Below are 18,717 nucleotides of genomic sequence, written 5' to 3'. Positions count from 1 at the left end.
AAATTGTGTTTCCTAACACAGTTCTAAGGGCTAGGGTTGACAGATGGTTTAGGCACACAATTTGCAAAAGACCAGGGCTTATTTTCAAGGTGGCAGATTTAACTTCCAATCTTTCTACATCTGGTGTCTCTAGACTAAAAATTCACAATGAAAGGAAAGGCCAAATCTTAGGCTCCAAGGCTACATTTTGAACCACTTACCTCAACTTCCACCTTTGTGAAGGGCTGGCAGCAAGTGAGCACACAAAGTTGAATGCTGAAGAGAAAAAAAGAGAAGGCCATCTTTATGTGGTAATACAAGTACCATCTAATATTACTGAACAATCTTTTCTTTACATACAAGCAACCCCATGTCACTCTTTGTATGTATTCTGCATTTATAAATGCCACACTGTAGCTACAACACTTTTTGGGTTTAGAGAACTATTCTTGATATTCAAAAGTTAAATTGCTGAATGCAATACCAAACATGTATTTGTGGGTCAGAGCCACAGCTCAGCAGACTAAACCCCAAATTTGAAGTCTTCTTGACAGCTAAGACTCATAGGCCTAGAGAAACTAACCATGGTCACATCTTAAGGTACATTAATATGTTTATAGAAAAACTGCTGAGTAGAACATTACTAAATTCTTTTCTAATATTAAAAAAAACAAAAAACCAGTGGGCCTTTCCTTAAAAGCAGAAACTTTATCATCATTGTCCCAGTTATTAATAAATGTTTTAGCTATGGGGAAATTTTCTGAAAAGTTTCAGATTTCATTGTAAAGCTAGACGAAGGCTTTCTTATTTATTTATTTTTTTTTTTTTGCGGTATGCGGGCCTCTCACTGCCGTGGCCTCTCCTGCACGTGGGATTCCCCCTGGACCAGGGCACGAACCCATGTCCCCTGCATTGGCAGGCGGACTCCCAACCACTGCACCAACAGGGAAGCCCGACAAAGGCTTTCTTTAAAGTGGTTATAATCAATCCTCTCAAAGATAATTTTTGAAATGGTTCCTACTTGCAGCTTTCCAGTGTATATTTAGACTCTCTGGCTAAGATTTCTATGGGATTTTTATTTCGCCTCATGTAGACAGATGACCCAGAAGTCAGGCAGGGTAAATTAGACTACATGTTTAAGAAAACAACCAACCAAGCTTTTTCTGCTATTAAGAAATTAAAATACGATTTACCTGTAAAAATTGCTTGAAGGGACTTACTTAAGACAAGGAATTTAGGAATTTAAACAAGGAATTTACTTAAAAGAAGGAATTTAGGAAACAGGCTTATTAATTCCATAATTCATTATAAATTGTTAATGTGTCAGTTCTCATATCTTCTGTTTGAAAGGGAAAGAATCTTTTACTATCAACTCCAAGCCACAAAGCCAATCCATATTATCTATCATTAAGTAAATTGTTCTTTAATGATTTAAATTGAGCTTTGGAATTCAATGACTTGAATACATATTTTGTTCTGAAAATTCTGAATGCTGTTAAAGAAAAAAAAACATACACAAATGAAATCACACACAAGATCTCTTTAAACTTGACTTGTCCACACTACAGACAAACCAAACAACACTTCTTAGACTGACATAAAACAGCTTTTCCAAGGCTTTCCCTTCTTGATGGTTAGTCCCTGAGTCTCCTCTCCCCTAGGACATCTGCTTTGGTGTAAAATCCCTTCCCTAGATCCTGAGTCAGAGTAGTACTTGGAGCCAGGACAATTGAGAAAACTGATTTAGAAGTAAGAGACACAGTGCTAAATATAACATGAAGACCAGAAGATAAAGGTGGAAACAAGAGGTTACCACACGTGAGTGTGATGTGGCACTTGGATAAAACAACGTTGTATCTTTAGAAGATTTTGTGTTTGTTTATAAATCCTAAGAAAGCTTTAACTCTGAAAATACTTTTTTTCCTCTCTTTCTTTGCTGAATTCTATTTTTCCCCCTCTGTCACACATTTCTCAGGTTAGAGCCTAGATTAACTCAACCACTCTATTTACCCCTGATCTCCCTTCCAGAAAAGCTTCCTATTTGACCTTCACATCCACCAGCCCAGCTGCAAAACCAAAAAAAGTCACAATGAACCCAAAGTCACTATCTCTATGAGGACTTAACTTGTAAAGGCCCCAAGGATGACACACCTCTGGAAATATAAATACGTTATCCCCTCAATTTTCAGGCACTTCTTTTTCTAAAATGCTCTCATACTACTTGTTTCTCCTACTTTCCCCTTGTATAGAAGTTGAAAACCAGGAATTTGTAATTAGTAATGACAGGAAATACGTATTCTAGCCAAGGGAATAGACTGATTTCCTGTAGGGTTAAAGATAGCGTAATGTCTAGATACCTTTTACAATTTATGTTCCTTATTTTTGGTGTTGTTTACTTAACTTCAACTACCAGGGACTGAAGTATAACAGGAACATAAATGTCTCAGGCGTATCAATGTTTATTAACACATGTAATTGGCCCATCTATTCTGATTTAAATGTATCATTTCAAAGCAACTTACATACACAAAAAAATGGAGAAAATAAGTATGTTTTAGTTTAAAAAAATCTAATTTTCAGAAGTTGTTTGGATTGTCTACAATGTACTTGAAGGCAAATGATGATTTCTTTTAAATATTTCCAAGTGATCGTCACCTATCCATCAATAATTTGAGCTCTGTGTATAACAGTATCAAAAGGCATTACTTCATAAGTCCTGGGAAAGTCCTCAAATCCAAAATATAAACAGGCTGTCTTTTTAAAATTTTTTTAAGTTTGGGGAAGGTTTATTATTTTTTTTCTCTTCTGCCACCCAAAGCCAGCCAGGTTCCTTGAGGTGAACATAGAGGGGTGTCGACAATCTCCATGCAGGTAAAGGACCAAAGGAGGCACGTAAACAGGCAGGGGAGCCAGACAAAAGAACTTCTTGAGAGTAAGTAAGATTCTACATGTTCTGCTCTTTTTAAAAGGTCTATTTCACTTCAGCTAGCTTAACAGTGAAACTGTATTCTTCTCTTCAACATTTATAGAAACTGCTGATCCTTAGGCTCTTAAAATCCAAGAGTGGAAGTGAAAGTTTGGTTAGCTATTTCCTCAACTCAAATCAGACACATCACAACTATTTCAGGCCATATGACTAAAATGCTCTGGACTGTTTAAACGAATACAGTAAAATAAAGATGGAGACACCAGATAATGCTAAATTTGCAATGGGAATGAAATTACAAAATTTAAGCTGAGTAGGATTCAAATGAGATCACTGGAATGTTTCTTAAGAATAGGTAGATAAACACTTGAGACCCATTAGAACATGACAAACAACTAGAATTCTGCACATGGCAGACACTGGGGTTTAATGGGCAAGATAGTTATGCTCTCTACAGAAACTTCTCAGTTACAAGATTCAAGGATCTGATTAGAAATCTTTACTTCTACAAAAACAAGGCTTTTTTTTTTTTAAAAAAGAACAAATTCTTTTTCTTCACTCGAATAAAATTTATATAAACTAATAATAATATAAGCAACTTACAATTTATATCCTTGCCATGTCCATGTCACAGTATCCTAGAATAACAATAGTATTTAAACTGTTAGTTCAGAGAAAAAATACCAAATAAAACAAAAATTTTATTTTGATACTGAATATACTTTCTTTCTGAATTAAAAGCAATATGCTGAAAAGTAAGACAAGCATACTATTATTGTTAAACAAGAGTGAACTGATCTATAAATTCTTGGATCACATATCTACATGGCAAAGATCTGTCTTCCATATGTAACCACCTATCTTTTTATGGAATTAAGTTGCTTTGAATTTTTAAAAAAACTTGTGCATGCTTAACTATTTTTCTCCTAATATGAACATATCTGGGTAATTAATTGGCTTACAAAAACCAGAATACATCACTTCTTAAAAAAAAAAAAGTTTATTTGGGGAAAAAAGACTACAGTAGTGAGGTAGTGCACAGTGAAAGAATTTGAGTAAATGACAAATGCAAACCCACAGGTAGAAGTACGCTGAGTAAAAATTTGATGAATTTTAATTTTTTAACTACAAGTGTCCAAGGTTGAGAAATAAGCTGCTGATAGAAAGTTGAATGGATTAAGAACTCAATCTTAAATGACACAGATGATTAATAATTACATCCTGCATTTTAATGTAAATTCTCTAGTAAAGAAAGCTCCTCTCCAAAACAGAACATCCCTCCCCCTGCCAAAAAACCACTTTTTTTAGGAAAATGGTGACGCAGTCAATACCCAGAAAAAGACAAAGCTCCTCGCTGGAGCAGAAGAGTATTTCCTGAGCCCACATGGACTTTCTATAGGATGTTAGGTTCTTTTCAGATACTTCCTTATTTAAGGTACTTGCCAAGTGTCACACAGCTACGAAGTACTGAGCCCGTAATTAAACACCAAGCCTCTTGCAAATTTATCCTACTACTTCAATCCTTCTCCACCAGTAATGACCAGTGAATCAGGAGATTTCTCCTTCTAAGCTTAATGAAAACTACAAATTTATGAGAGTTTTCTGAAGTCCAGTCTAAGAGACCCTGAATCTGAGACTTAACCATACCATCACAGTGACTACAGGGTAGAAGCTAAGGAAATATCTTCCTATAGCTTAGTAATAGCAAAAGCAATATGTCAAATTGGTATCAACCAATATGTGCCTATCTTGCAAATTTTTAAAAACTAAATTATAGCAAGGAGAATGAGTCTACCCATCTGCTCCCACCATTTATCTATTCATCTATTTTATTTATTCAAACAAAAGGGGTCCTAGAGAATTTGTGCTGTTTGGAATGTTGAGATTCTTCCCATAGTAAACTACGATGCTTACCAGCTTGTTTGGGTATCTGAGGAGAACTGGTTGTACTGGAACTCCTGGAATGAAGGCCCCTACAACCATATAGTGAAATTTTATAACATGCTCTTTATATGAACACAAATTTTACAGTGAATTAAAAAATTAATAATAAATGATGTAAATATGTTAAATGTTTTAAGAGTACATATAAACTATTGGCTAAATGTTGGTAAATCCCTAGTGTTAGCCAAAATGACAGATTTTGAATTCAGAATTATGTAAGCAAAATATTAAATGTTATGCCTAAGTCACTTAAAATATTACTTATATCTCCATTTGTTTTCATTTGCCAAATACCTATTATTCAACAGGATTAAAAAAAACAGTAATGATGAAACCAAGACAAAGAGAAAATAAAGAGAAGAAAATCTAGTTGAAACCAAATGCTTGAACCCTCAACTATCACACTTGCTAGAATTGAGTTCTAACTTTGGCTCTGAGCAATCTAGCAGCCAATACGAAAACATTTTAAAGTATTAATAATTACTGTGAAATGACATATGAAATTACAAATTACTATAAAATTCACAACTTTATAATATATATATATATTTTGCGGTACGCGGGCCTCTCACTGTTGTGGCCTCTGCTGTTGCGGAGCACAGACTCTGGACCCACAGGCTCCGCGGCACGTGGGATCTTCCCAGACCGGGGCACGAACCCGTGTCCCCTGCATCGGCAGGCGGACTCTCAACCACTGCGCCACCAGGGAAGCCTTCATAATATTTTAAAAAGGAGTGAACCTTAGAAGGAACTGAAGGTGTTTTAATGATAATTGAAGTAGGTTTTCTAACTTGATGACACAGGACCCCAAGTGTCTGTGAGGGTTATCTTTGGAGGAAAAGAAAAATCTGCTAGTGGCTTCTGCTCAAACACACACACACACACACAGACACGGGACATTCCAAGGAAGAAGGGGTTATGATACCAAAAGAGAAAGCAAAGGAGTGAGTTCTGTGGATCCACATCATTCAAAACATTTTATCAGAAAATAAGAAATGCTCCAAGCAAACTGACAAGTTATTTTGTATATTTATTATCAGATCATTGAGAAATCTTCCATACTACTTTGTCACAATACATAATTTAATTGATCTCACCTGGTTTAAAAGTAATCAAACAGGAACGATTAGTACAAGTACCTTCTGGGAAAACTAGTATCTTGGGAGAAAAGGAATAGATTTAATATTTCAGTCTAATTAATAGATTAGCTCTTTACTTGCTTTCTTAAGACTTTGCAAATAGTTGCCAATTTTTATAAAGCAAAAATAAAATAAAAGGCTAACACCTGATTCTAGTGAAAGCTAGAATCTGATTATTCGCTTTTGCTCTAAAAGAAGTGTAGTCTGACCATTAAGATAACTAGAAAATGAATTAAAGCTTTGAAGAGAGAATACACATAGTAAATATTTCTTAACGATGATGCTAATGATCTGAATAGACTTCGAAGAAGATGTAGACCCTGAATCATGGTCAAAGTGTACATTTTAGGCAATATTAAATGCCTTCTTCTACTGCTGTACACCCTTAACCAAATCATTTCCTACTTCTTTGTTTCAGTCTTCCCATTAAATGATATTCCCTCTTACAACATATAGCTTTGGGACGTACTGAGAAAAAAGGAGGAAATGCCTACAATATGCTTTATGCTTACTTCAATTCGTTGACATATGGAATACAATTTAATGTCCTTTTTTGAGGAGGTGTTTTTAGCTTTTAATATACTTCTTTATGTTTTCCACACAAAAGATATGCAGTATAGTTCCTCATTAACTGAACAGCATAGCAGCTTCATTTTTCTGAAGCTTTTAGAATTTAGCAATGAGTAAATTGCTAGGCACATAAAACAAAAAAGAAAATCCCTGCACTAACAGCAGTTAGTAATGGGTATTTTATAATAATTAGAGAAGGAAAACATTATTAAGCTAAATTGTCACAATAACAAGTTATTTGTAAAATAAAAATTGTGAATAGGTGCAGTTCCATCCTCCAATTAAAAAAAAACCAGGTTTCTTACCCCAATCGGATACAATATCAAATATGATTCATGGAGTGGATATTCTATATACTATGAACAATAAATTAATATAGAGTAAATCATAAAACCTCAAGAACTGGATGGGGCATTAAAAGTCACATAGCATCTCTAATGCTTGAATTCTTTTTACAATATCCCACCCAAGTTGTTGCTTAGCCAGTGCCTGAACATTCCAGAAAGAGATTCCAAATCAACCATTCTAATTCTGGACAGAAAACTTGAGATGAGCAAAATGAACTGAAATCTACCTACTTGTTAACTTTCACCCACAAGTCCTAGATACATTCCTTGGAGCCAAGAGCAAAATCACACCCTTATTCCAAATGTCATTTCTTCCCAGTGACTTTTTAAATCATTCCCTACATGCCTTGGTTTCTAAAACCTCCTGGTTGGGCATATGCCTCTTGGTACTTTAACAACTACAGATCACCATGAGTGGCCAGACCACCTCAGGACCATGAGTTCTGCTAGAGATCACTTGTTTTCACCTGGGCAAAGATAGAGGGGTACTTATCAGAATCACCCATGAGGCTCCATTTATGCAATAAATGTTGCCCCTTCCACACCTTCAAAAAGCATTCCAGGGGAAGGAGGTGGTGGGATGGTAAAATGTGAAAAAGTTCTACAGGTGATTCTGATATGCCCCTGAACTAAAAAGGCTGTCTAAATACACTTCAGATAAACTTAAGATTTTAATCATTTTCAAAATAAACCCACCATATTGTTGAGTATAACTGAGCTTCAGTACCTCATCTTTAAAAGGGTAAATAAATTCAGAGGTAGAGAATTACTTTTTATGACACAAAGTAAAAACCAGTTCAAAGAGTTTGGAGAATAAAAAAGAATGATACATTTAATTCCACAGAGTAGCTCATGGGGAAGAGGACTTTTTAATCCTCACTCATTTATTCTGCTTCTAGACATCTAGCAGAAGGTGTCCCCCAGTATTGGATCTGTGGATCCAAATGAGTATGTATACAAGTGTACAATAAATAAATTTTCAATATATTTAAATAAACATCTACTATGTTTTACCTGGGGCCATTCCCCTCCTGATGTGGCCCGCCTTATTATTTCATTTATTGTGTTTTTTCGAGAATCTGGATCTACACGGGACACCAACACTGGTTGCAGAGCCCGCAATATTCCTTTAAAACAAATGAAAAGTCACAACTAAGTCATTTTTGGGGCTAAAGCTACGACAGCAATGATACCAGATAAATCATAAAACAAATTGTATGGAAAATTAAAATGACAGCAAATCAAAGAGAACAACTTAAAAAAGCCCTCTAATTTAAAGTTTATTAGAACTTAGCTTCCAGTTTCAAAAGGATAGGTGGATATTTAGACCTAAAAATATTTCACTGATTTAACAGAAGTTAGCAGCAGGAATATGAAAAGAAGCAAATGCAGTTTTCTCCCTAAAAGACTTCTTCCTCAATTGACATTAAACATTTGGAATATACTATAAGATTATCTTGTTTTATTTCAGGAATATCCTGCAAACCAATTATGTGAAGTCATAGTACACGTGGGTAGGAGGCAATTATTATTTATCTTACTAAAATTTTCAGCGCAATAGTCTTTTAAGTAGGTAGCTTCCTAGCACATGCAAAATAAACCTCAATTTACCAAAAGACTATTGCTAAACAACTTTTGGGGAAAATGTCATATTACACAAAGCAAGGTGTTTACCTTAAGAAAAAAGAGAGAGAGAGAGAGAGAGAGTCTGTCTTTCTTAGATGAATGACAAAGCTGTAAGAACTACTATTATTTCTCCAGAGTACCAAGGCAACATCAGGCAGTTTTCACACGCACTTTCTCACCACTTGATGCTTGGCAATAACCTTGGGACAACTGGTAGCAGTTACTTGGAGACTAATCCCCTGGGGAGAGAGCGAAGCATCTGGTGGGAAAAACATTTCACTTGCTTCATTATTTTTTATGGCAGGAAGCATTAATTTTTCCACATCATAATTTTCAAAGAGTTACACATTTGTCCCTCATGGAGATCTGGACAATAATGAAGAAAACAGAGTTAGGAGAAAAGACTTAGTGCATTTATTTATCAGTCTAATACGCTAAAGAGAAATTCACTGAAATAGCATGTAACCAGTGCTTTCACAGATTCTTAGATTAAATTCTCTCTCCAAAAAATCTACCATGTTTGGTATTTAAAAACTGTTCTTTTTGGCTATATTTAGGAGCAGAAAGAGGTGATGGTGCAGTGACAGAGTTTAGACTTAAAAAGAATGATAAGGGTACAGATACGGAAGTCTTTAATCTTTTTTCATAAATTCATTCTTGTGATATAGTACCTCATTAAAAGCAAGGAAATATGTTTGAAGTGTTTTATTATTTTAAAGTTTTTAAAAAGCCTACCAATGAACTATACATGATTTTCTAAATTGAAAGCATGAACATGAAAATATTTTATCTCTGTTATCTTATAAAGTACTTACTGCCAATCAGAGGCACCTGCACATTCTCATGTCGAGATACTATAGAAGGTAACCCAGCCACAACACAGGCAATTCCATCAAAGAATGTTGAATGAGGGGCAACAACAAAAATTGGTGCTTCCACAGGACTTGCGATCTTTCCTTTCACGGTAACTATAAATCCCATTGAAAAGAACATGGCATGGCCTAGAAACTTCAAGACTGGCTGAGTAATTGTCCTTTGGAAATAAATACAAAAAAGGACATAATTAGCTTTGCCAACTGCAGCTAACAGCAGGGTTTTACTCTAAAGCACAATGCAAAAACCAAGACAAGCTGGAGCACTTCATTTTAAAACGTGAGCTAAGAAGAATAGCTAACACTTCAGTGGAGCTCTTTCTGCCAGGCACTGTTCTAAGTAATTTATGCATATTAATTTCTTTAATCCTTAGCCCAATTTTATGAAATAGATAGCATTTATTATTATCCCCATTTTACAGACATGAAAACTGAGTCCCAGAGAAGTAATTTTCCCAAGGCCATGTGGCTAATAAGTGGCTCCTTTATTCTGTGACTATAAAGTAATAAGAATGAATCTTCAACATGCATCCACCACTGAGAAATCCAAATCAGTACTGTCCTTCAAAGGAGTCACCTTGGAAATCTATATTTGTGTAACAAGGATGCTGCTACCTCCCAAAACACTTTTAGAACCGGCATGTGGAAATTGTCCTCAGAATTATTTTAGGAATAAAATTTTAAAAGTAAGCCTTATTACCTATATCATTATAGCCCTTAGACATCATCAAGAATCTTAAGAAGTAAATTTACCATCTCACTTCTCTGGAACAAAGAAATTTCAATTCCAGAAATTGAATTGTTTACTCTTTAAAAAGAACCTGTCATTAAAGATTAGTTAATTCATCAAATTGTGCCAGGAATTGTGTTGGACACACAAGACAAGTAAGATCCAGGTCTCTGTCCTTGATAAACTCAGTTGAGTAGAGAAACAAAAAAATAGCCCTGGAAGTACAAACACATGACAGACATCTCAGTATGTGAATAAGCGTTATAGCTTTGCATGAAAAATGTCTCCCATAAGACATCCAGTGAGAGCTTTAAAAAATGGGCTTCCTATAGAATTCTCTCAAAATTCACATAATAATATAGCGAGGCGCTATTAAGCAACTAACTCCTGGGAAGTTTCTCTAACTTTAATTTCACGGTAAGGAGAAGTGAGACACAGAAAACCAAAGAACTTTTCCAGAGGGCACAGGGAAATGACCGATCTCTCCTTGCCCTGTAGTTTAGAGTTGAGATCTCTATTTATTTAAAGATAAAGAGCTCATCCCTTCACAGAATTTCCATACCTCTTATTTTTTATTTTTAGTGACATAGCCTGTAAAAACTATATTCCAAAATATCCTATATTCAGAGTCATAATTGTTGTTCACTGACTAAACTTTGACAAACTCTTCTTTATCTTGATTTTCCTAATATTTAGACATAGTTATTTCTTACCTCTTCCAACCAGTTATTGGGTGGGTCAGCTTTTCAGGACAGCATGTTGTTGAAATTGCAGCAAATGCCCACGCCAGTAATAAAATTAATGCAAGCAACAGGGCACGAATTGGAAGCAGGATAATTCCAAGAAAGAAAATCTGAAATCAAAGTAGATTAAAAAAACAGATGACATTATTTTAATGCTGTAGTTATCAAACAGAAATACATAAGAGGAAAATCTTATGCTATTCATGCATTCATTCAAAGATGAATTGGGCATTACCCTGTACCAGACAAGGATCTAAGCACAAAGAAAATAAGACATTGTATCTGACCTCACAAAGCCTACAAAGCAGCAAAAGAAACAGGGAAGAAAACCAAGTACTGCCTGATCTGTATATCAATGAATGTGAATAGGGCTGCTGGGGGAACAAAGAAAAGGTTTGTTGGACTTAGTAGTCAGGGAAAGCTTCCTGGAGGAGTTGAAGCTGAAATGTCTTGCTTTAAGAAGCAAGCAGAAGCTGGCAAGGTAAGAGGGGGAAATAGTTTTTTGAGAGCTATAAGTAGGATGAATATTAGTAAAGGCATTAGAGTGTGAAGAAGTAAATGTATTATTTTATATACCTGCCAGTCCTTTATAACTAACAATAAGGAGATGGGGGAGGAAATACAAGAAATAATAAAAACTAAATAAGAATAAAAACTAAATAAATAAGAACAGCAAATAATACTGAGTGCTTACTATGTACCAGGCACTCTAAGCACTTGGCATGTAGTAACTTATCTGAATCTTACAACCTTAAGCTGTTTTACATACAAGAAAGGAGTGGCACAGAGGGAATTAAGTTAAACTGCTTAAGATCACACAGTAAGTGGCAGAACCAGGATTTGAAACCAATGTGGTTATAAAACTCTTGCTCTTAATCCTATCCCATAATGTCTTTCAAGTGAAATAAACTATCCTTATGTATCACAAATTGTCTTCTTTTTTTTTAGCCAATTACACTACGCAGACAGTGCAGCCCTTCTTGTCTCTATTGACCCGTAATGTGAATCTGAGCATCATCAAATAATTTATGAGAAATGCCAAAAATATTGTAGTTATCAGATCTCTATCAAATTATATGTGTACATGTGTATGACTGAATTAAAAATTACATACAGGGCTTCCCTGGTGGCGCAGTGGTTGAGAGTCCGCCTGCCGATGCAGAGGACGTGGGTTCGTGCCCCAGTCCGGGAGGATCCCACATGCCGTGGAGTGGCTGGGCCCGTGAATCATGGCCGCTGAGCCTGTGCATCCGGAGCCTGTGCTCCGCAACGGGAGAGGTCGCAACAGTGAGAGGCCCGCGTACCGCCAAAAAAAAAAACAAAAAAAAACATACAAGGAAATATACAGATCTTAAATGTATAATCAATGAGTTTTGATAAATGTGTACTCTTGTAAACATCACCTCAATCAAGATACAGAACACGTCTGCCACTCAGAAAGTTGCCTCATACCTCTTTCAGTCAATACTTATCCTCTTAGGCAACGAATGCTGGATGTTTATCATCATATATTATTAGTTTTGCATGTTCTTGAGTGTCATATAAATGGAATCATACATTATGCATTCTTGTGTGTCTCACTTCTTCCACTTAACATAATGTTTTTGAAATTCAACTATGTTGCTTTCGATGTCAGTAAGTCATTCTTTCTGACTGCAGAGTATTATTCTACTATATGACCATATGACAATCTGTCTATTCTCCTGTTGATGAACATTTGGGCTGTTTCCAGTTGTGGGCTATTATGAATACAGCCACTACAAACATTCTTCTACAAGCCTTTCTGGGAATAGTTGCTTTCGTTTCTCTTAGGTAAATACCTAGGAGTGGAATTGCCGGGTCATAGATGTAGTTTAACTTTATAAGAAACTGGCCAAACAATTTTCCAAAGTGGCTGTATCATTTTAAAGTGTCACTGGTAGTGTATGAGAATTTCAGTTACTGTACATCCTTGCTGACATTTGGTGTTTGTAGTCTTTTATAAAAATCAATTTTACTAAGGCATAATTTACATAAAATAAAATGCACCTATTTTAAGTATGAGGTTTTCAAATGCATAACCCTATGCAGACACCATTATAATCAAGATATAGATCATTTCCATCATCCAGAAAAGTTCCCTTGTGTCTCTTTGTTTTTTTTTTTGTTTTTTTTTTTGCGGTACACGGGCCTCTCACTGTTGTGGCCTCTCACGTTGCGGAGCACAGGCTCCGGACGTGCAGGCTTAGTGGCCATGGCTCACGGGTCTAGCCGCTCCGCAGCATGTGGGATCTCCCCAGACCAGGGCATGAACCCGTGTCCCCTGCATCGGCAGGCAGACTCTCAACCACTGCGCCACCAGGGAAGCCCCCCTTGTGCCTCTTTGCAGTCAATATATCCTCAGTGTATAGCAACCACTGACAGTCAGTCTTTCCTTCACTATAGTTTTTGCCTGTTCTATATTTTCATATAAATGAAACCACACAGTATGTACTCTTTTATGTCTGGCTTCTTTCACTTCATATTTTTGAGATTCAACCATGTTGTCATATGTATCAGTAGTATAGTCTTTTTAATTGCAGAGTAATATTCCATTGTATGAATATATCACATTTAATCTATCCATTAATCTGTTCAGGGACATTTAGCCTATTATAAGTTTTTAGCTCTTATGAGTAAACATTAATGTTTGAGTCTCTATGCGGACATACATTTCCATTTCAAGGGGAGTGAAATTGTTGGGCCAGGATATGCCAAACTGTTTTCCAAAGTAGTTGTATCATTTTATATCTCCACCAACAAAGTATGAAATTTCCTGTTGCTTCACATCCTCATCAACATTCAGTGTTGTAAGTCTTTGTAGCCATTCTAGTGGGTGTAAAATGATATCTCACTGTGGTTTTAATTCATATTTCCTTGATGAACAATGATGGTGAGCACATTTTTTCATGTGCTTATTGGTCATCCCTTTAACCTGTCTGTTCGAGTCTTTGGCCCATTTTTATTGGGTAGTTAGTCCTTTTCTTATCAATTTGTAGGAGTTCTTTATATGTTCTGTTTACAAGCCCTTTTTCAATACATGTATTGAAAATATTTTCTCCCATTTCATGGCGTGCCTTTTCATTTTATTTTTTTTTAAATTTAATTAATTTATTTTTGTCTGTGTTGGGTCTTTGTTGCTGTGTGTGGGCTTTCTCTAGTTGCGGTGAGCCGGGGCTTCTCTTCATTGTGGTACACGGGCTTCTCTCTGTGGTGGCTTCTCTTTGTTGCGGAGCCTGGGCTCTAGGTGCACAGGCTTCAGTAGTTGTGGCACACTGGCTCAGTAGTTGTGGCTCACGGGCTCTAGAGCGCAGGCTCAGTAGTTGTGGCACACAGGCTTAGTTGCTCCATAGCATGTGGGATCTTTCCGGACCAGGGCTCAAACCCGTGTCTCCTGCATTGGCAGGCGGATTCTTAACCACTGAGCACCAGGGAAGTCCGCCTTTTCATTTTTTTAATGGTATCCTTTGATGAGAAGAATTTTAATTCTGATGAAGACTGATTTATCAATTTTTATTTTCTGTTTAGTTCTCTTCTGCATCCTTTCTAAGAAATCTTTACCTATCTCAAGATCATGAAGATATTTTATATTTTCTTCTTCTTCTAGAAGATATATGAGTTTTGCTTTTATGTTCAAGACTATGATCCACCTTAAATTACTTTCTCTGTAGTGTGCAGAAGGGATCAAGTTTCTTTTTTTTCCGTATGCGGGCCTCTCACTGTTGTGGCCTCTCCCGTTGCGGAGCACAGGCTCCGGACGCGCAGGCTCAGCGGCCATGGCTCACAGGCCCAGCAGCTCCACGGCACGTGGGATCCTTCCGGACTGGGGCACGAACCTGCGTCCCCCGCATCGGCAGGCGGACCCCCAACCACTGCGCCACCAGGGAAGCCCGTCAAGTTTCATTTTTATCCATAGATTTATCTACTTGTTCCAGAACCAATTCCATCCCCCCTCCTTTTTTTTTTTGGCTGTGCTGCCGCTTGCGGGATCTTAGTTCCCCAACCAGGGATTGAACCCTGGCCCCAGCAATGAAAGCGCCGAGTCCTAACCACTGGACCTCCAGGGAATTCCCCAGAACCAATTTTTGAAAAGACTTGACATTCCCCGATAAATTCTCTTGGCCACTTTGTCAAAAATCAATTGAACATACATGTGGGCTCTCTATTCTGTTCAATTGATCTATTCATCTGTCCTTCTGTTGATACTACCCTACCCTCTTAATTGCTGTAGCTTTCTAGTAATTCTTGACATAAGGTAGTGTATGTCCTCCAACTTTTTCTTTTTCAAGCTTTTTTTGGGCTAATATAGATCCTTTGCATTTCCACATAAATTTCAGAATTAGTCAGTTTCCACACAAACAAAAAGCCTGTTGGGATTTTTGTTGAGATTTCAATGAATCTATAGATCAATTTGGGAGGAATTATCATCTTAATAATGTCGATTCTTCAAACTTATAAACATGGTATATCTCTTCATTTTACGTAAATCTTCATTAATTTCTCACAATGGTATTTTGTTGTTTTCATTGTAGTGGTCTTACATGCTTTTGGTTAATATATTCCTACGTATTTCAGGTCATTTTATTGCTATTACGAGATTATTTAATTTCATTTTGCAATTGTTTGCTGCTAGTATATACACAAAGTTGATTTAAAATTTTAATCTTTAAACATTATTAAGATGACAAAATCAATTCTGAGTAACTCTGTCGAATTAAAAGGATTACCCATTATATTGCCATTTGCTAATATGTCATCTCTGTAGGAAGGCCTTCTTTCAACACTCTATTGGGATTGTTTTCCTCTCTGGATTTACTTCATAGCACTTACTAAAACATGGAATTATATATTTCTATACTTGCTTGTTTAACTTTTTCAGTGAAATACAAGCTTTAAATGAGCAGGGTCCTTATTTCTCTTGTTCATTGCTATGTCTCTGGGGATTAACAGTGTGCCTGGCACATAGTAGGCATCCAACAAATATTTTTGGTATGGTAAATGACCCCACAATTAAAACCACTCATTTTAATTCCATATTCTATTGAGGAAATAGAAGCTAGGCTAATTTTTTATATGCCATTGTGTAGCAGACCCTTAAACGGTCATAAAAGAGAAGGGGAGCAATAAAGCTAAGCCCTATAATGAGACACAAAAGTCACAACAGTCCTTAAGCAAGACATTGATCATCATTTAGGATTAAATTTAGTCTGATTTAATCATATCAAATCATACTTAAATGCAAGTATATCAATCTTTTAAACTGGATAATACAGACAACATTGTTTTTCAATCATGTCTATTTAAATTTTCCTTTTACCCAGACTGTTCAAGCCATTGAAACTACCTTGGAATCTCTGGTCTACATGCATTTTTAATTTTTTTTTTTTTTGAGGTATGCGGGTCTCTCACTGTTGTGGCCTCTCCCGTTGCGGAGCACAGGCTCTGGACGCGCAGGCTCAGCGGCCATGGCTCACGGGCCCAGCCGCTCCGCGGCATGTGGGATCTTCCCAGACCGGGGCACGAACCCGTGTCCCCTGCATCGGCAAGCGGACTCTCAACCACTGCGCCACCAGGGAAGCCCAAATTTTTAATTTTTTAAAAAATATCGAGATTATATTCATTTCTATCCAATCCAAGTGGTAAATTTTAAGTGCAGTATACAATTGTAGATAACAAAGAGCATTAACTATCAATATTAAGATCAGCAAACAATACCAGATTCTTTCACACATTATCTCACTTAAATTTTAGTCCCTCTTCCATGTATTATTATTCCAATTTAATAGATGAGGAAAGTGAAGTTCAGAGAGGTTAAGTGACTTGGCCAAAGCTATACAACTAATAAATGGCAGGGCCTGAGCAGGTTTTCTGACTAAGACTAGTGATCTTTCCATCATCCTACAACTCTTGCAGGGTTATTTGAAAGTGCTCTCAAAATGGTTGCAGGCATGCTATTAAAAAAAAAACAAAAACTCAAAAACTTAATAATTTACTCCAGGTACAATATAAATACTTATAAATATGCCACTTTAAACCTCTCTCCAAAACATGAAGCCAAATAGACGGACATGACTTTCATTTAAGTATGACCGATTTGACTGAATCAGACCAAAAGGAACCTTGAATGATAGTCAATGTATTTATTGTTTCAGAAGTTTTAAGATATAAAGGGAATATCTATCCATTTAAAGACATGAAGATCAAATTTTTAAACATTTAGTTTCTTTACAAAGAGGTATTACTACATTCACTATCTTCCTCTTCCTCTCTCACACCTTTCTTCAACCAGACACCCATCTACCATTATTCTAACCACCACCCCATGGTGCTTAGCCAAAAAGTGCGTATGCGTTTTTTCCTGAATATATTCATTTATATATATATAAATAACTTAACCTGCTTCCATCGTATCAGGGCACACAAGTATGCCGTGCAAAAATGACACTATTTCAAATCCAAAGTAAATAAATGAGTGAGATGGACAGGAAAATATTAAAACCATTTTTTCCACGCAGAACACAAAGGACAAACGTAGCTTGCATAGTCTGTCTTGTTCTCTGATCACTAACTTCACCAAACAGGAAGTCCAAAGAGCGAGTATTACAAGAAAGAGCAGCGTTTTACAAGAAAAAGGAAAGGACAGGAAACTTCCTTTTTGTATGTAGCTGTTTTTAAGAATGAAAGAAAGTCTGAGCTGCTTCTCATCCTTGAATGTAGAAGTGTTTGGGCGAAAACTGACTCAGGACCAAAAACTCTTGACTACCTTAAGCTGCCCCACAGAATCCCTTTTCTTAGACTGTGATTTCCCGTCCTTGATGCCCCTGCTCAGCCGGAGCATCCCAGCCTTTCTTCTTGTTCTAATTCCAGACCTGGGTTCCCTGCCTTCTCCCTTACTCTTCCCATCCCAAACTGACTCCTCTCCTTCCCTGCGGCAAAGCGAAAACTTCCCCAAACCCGCTCTCCTGGGCTACGATGACCTCCCACTAGACTTTCACACACTCCAGTCGAAGTTCTCCCACAGTCGTTGCCTCTTCTCAGCATGGAATGTTTCCTCTGCCAACGGCCCGCCTGCTCGGCCTCCTCCTGTCTAGGACCTTCCTCCAAGGCCCACCTGTTCTTTGCGTCTTCTTTTCTCACACACGCCCCCAGACCATCCTCCAAGGGCCCTCAGTTTTCAGTCCCGCATCTCTGTCCCCTGCAGACTCATGGCCCCTTCAAAAGCCCTCTCCCCTCAGATCTACATCCCTGTCTTCCTCAGAGCCTTGCTTCCCAGACTCATGCCCTCCTCAGCCACTCCCCTCTGACAACAACCTCCCCTGACGGGCCCAAGCTCCCCTCAGACTGCCTCCTCTCTCAGACCCACGTCCCTCCCCTGAATCTGCGTCCCCTGTCAGACGTCCCTCACCTGAATCTGCGTCCCCTGTCAGCCGCCCCTCACCTGAACCTGCGTCCCCTGTCAGACCCTCGCCCCGCACCTGGATGCGCCTCGCCGCGCCCAGCCGTGTCTGCTGCACGAAGGGGTTGCGCACGGGCGGCGGGAAGAAGGACGTCTGGCGGGGCACTCTGGGCGGCCGCTGCCCCGCGTTCCCGACGCCCGCGCCAGGTCCCGAGGCCGCCACCGCCGCCGCCTCAGCGCACTGGTTCATGGCCGAGCCCGGCGCCTCACAGGAGCGAAGAGACAAGCGGTGCGCGCGAGCTGCCGCTGCCGCCAAGGCTTGAGGGGGATCAGCTTAGGAGTCCGGGGTCTTTGCGCAGGCGCCAAAGTTACCTACCCGCCCTCCGGTCTCGCCCCGCCCCCTCCGGCTCTGAACACGCCCAGGTCC

At 37.9% G+C, this 18,717-nt stretch overlaps 1 protein-coding gene across 2 annotated transcripts in view; it reads right to left on the bottom strand.

Annotated features, from left to right (window-relative positions):
* Positions 1-18,633, bottom strand: part of LPCAT2 (lysophosphatidylcholine acyltransferase 2) — a 64,178-nt gene extending 45,545 nt beyond the window's left edge. The window contains exons 1-8 of one of the 2 annotated variants that reach the window (XM_027092266.1): positions 18,370-18,632; positions 10,847-10,986; positions 9,347-9,564; positions 7,920-8,032; positions 5,947-6,007; positions 4,820-4,878; positions 3,509-3,543; positions 201-255 (exon numbers count right to left, since the gene is read on the bottom strand). In XM_027092266.1, coding sequence (XP_026948067.1) covers positions 201-255; positions 3,509-3,543; positions 4,820-4,878; positions 5,947-6,007; positions 7,920-8,032; positions 9,347-9,564; positions 10,847-10,986; positions 18,370-18,540 — 852 coding nt within the window. In that variant the 5' untranslated portion in view covers positions 18,541-18,632. Of the gene's footprint in view, positions 1-200; positions 256-3,508; positions 3,544-4,819; positions 4,879-5,946; positions 6,008-7,919; positions 8,033-9,346; positions 9,565-10,846; positions 10,987-18,369 lie in introns of both variants that reach the window. The other variant, XM_027092267.1, reaches the window with a different exon arrangement.
* Between the last annotated feature and the right edge of the window lie 84 nt (positions 18,634-18,717).

The sequence above is a fragment of the Aethalodelphis obliquidens genome, unplaced genomic scaffold, assembly GCF_003676395.1.
Source record: "Aethalodelphis obliquidens isolate GAN/ISIS:26980383/991018 unplaced genomic scaffold, ASM367639v1 scaffold75, whole genome shotgun sequence".
In the NCBI taxonomy this organism is placed as follows: Eukaryota; Metazoa; Chordata; class Mammalia; order Artiodactyla; family Delphinidae; genus Aethalodelphis; species Aethalodelphis obliquidens.
Note: the sequence above shows the minus strand (reverse complement) of the source record. Positions and strands in the feature narration are given on the sequence as shown.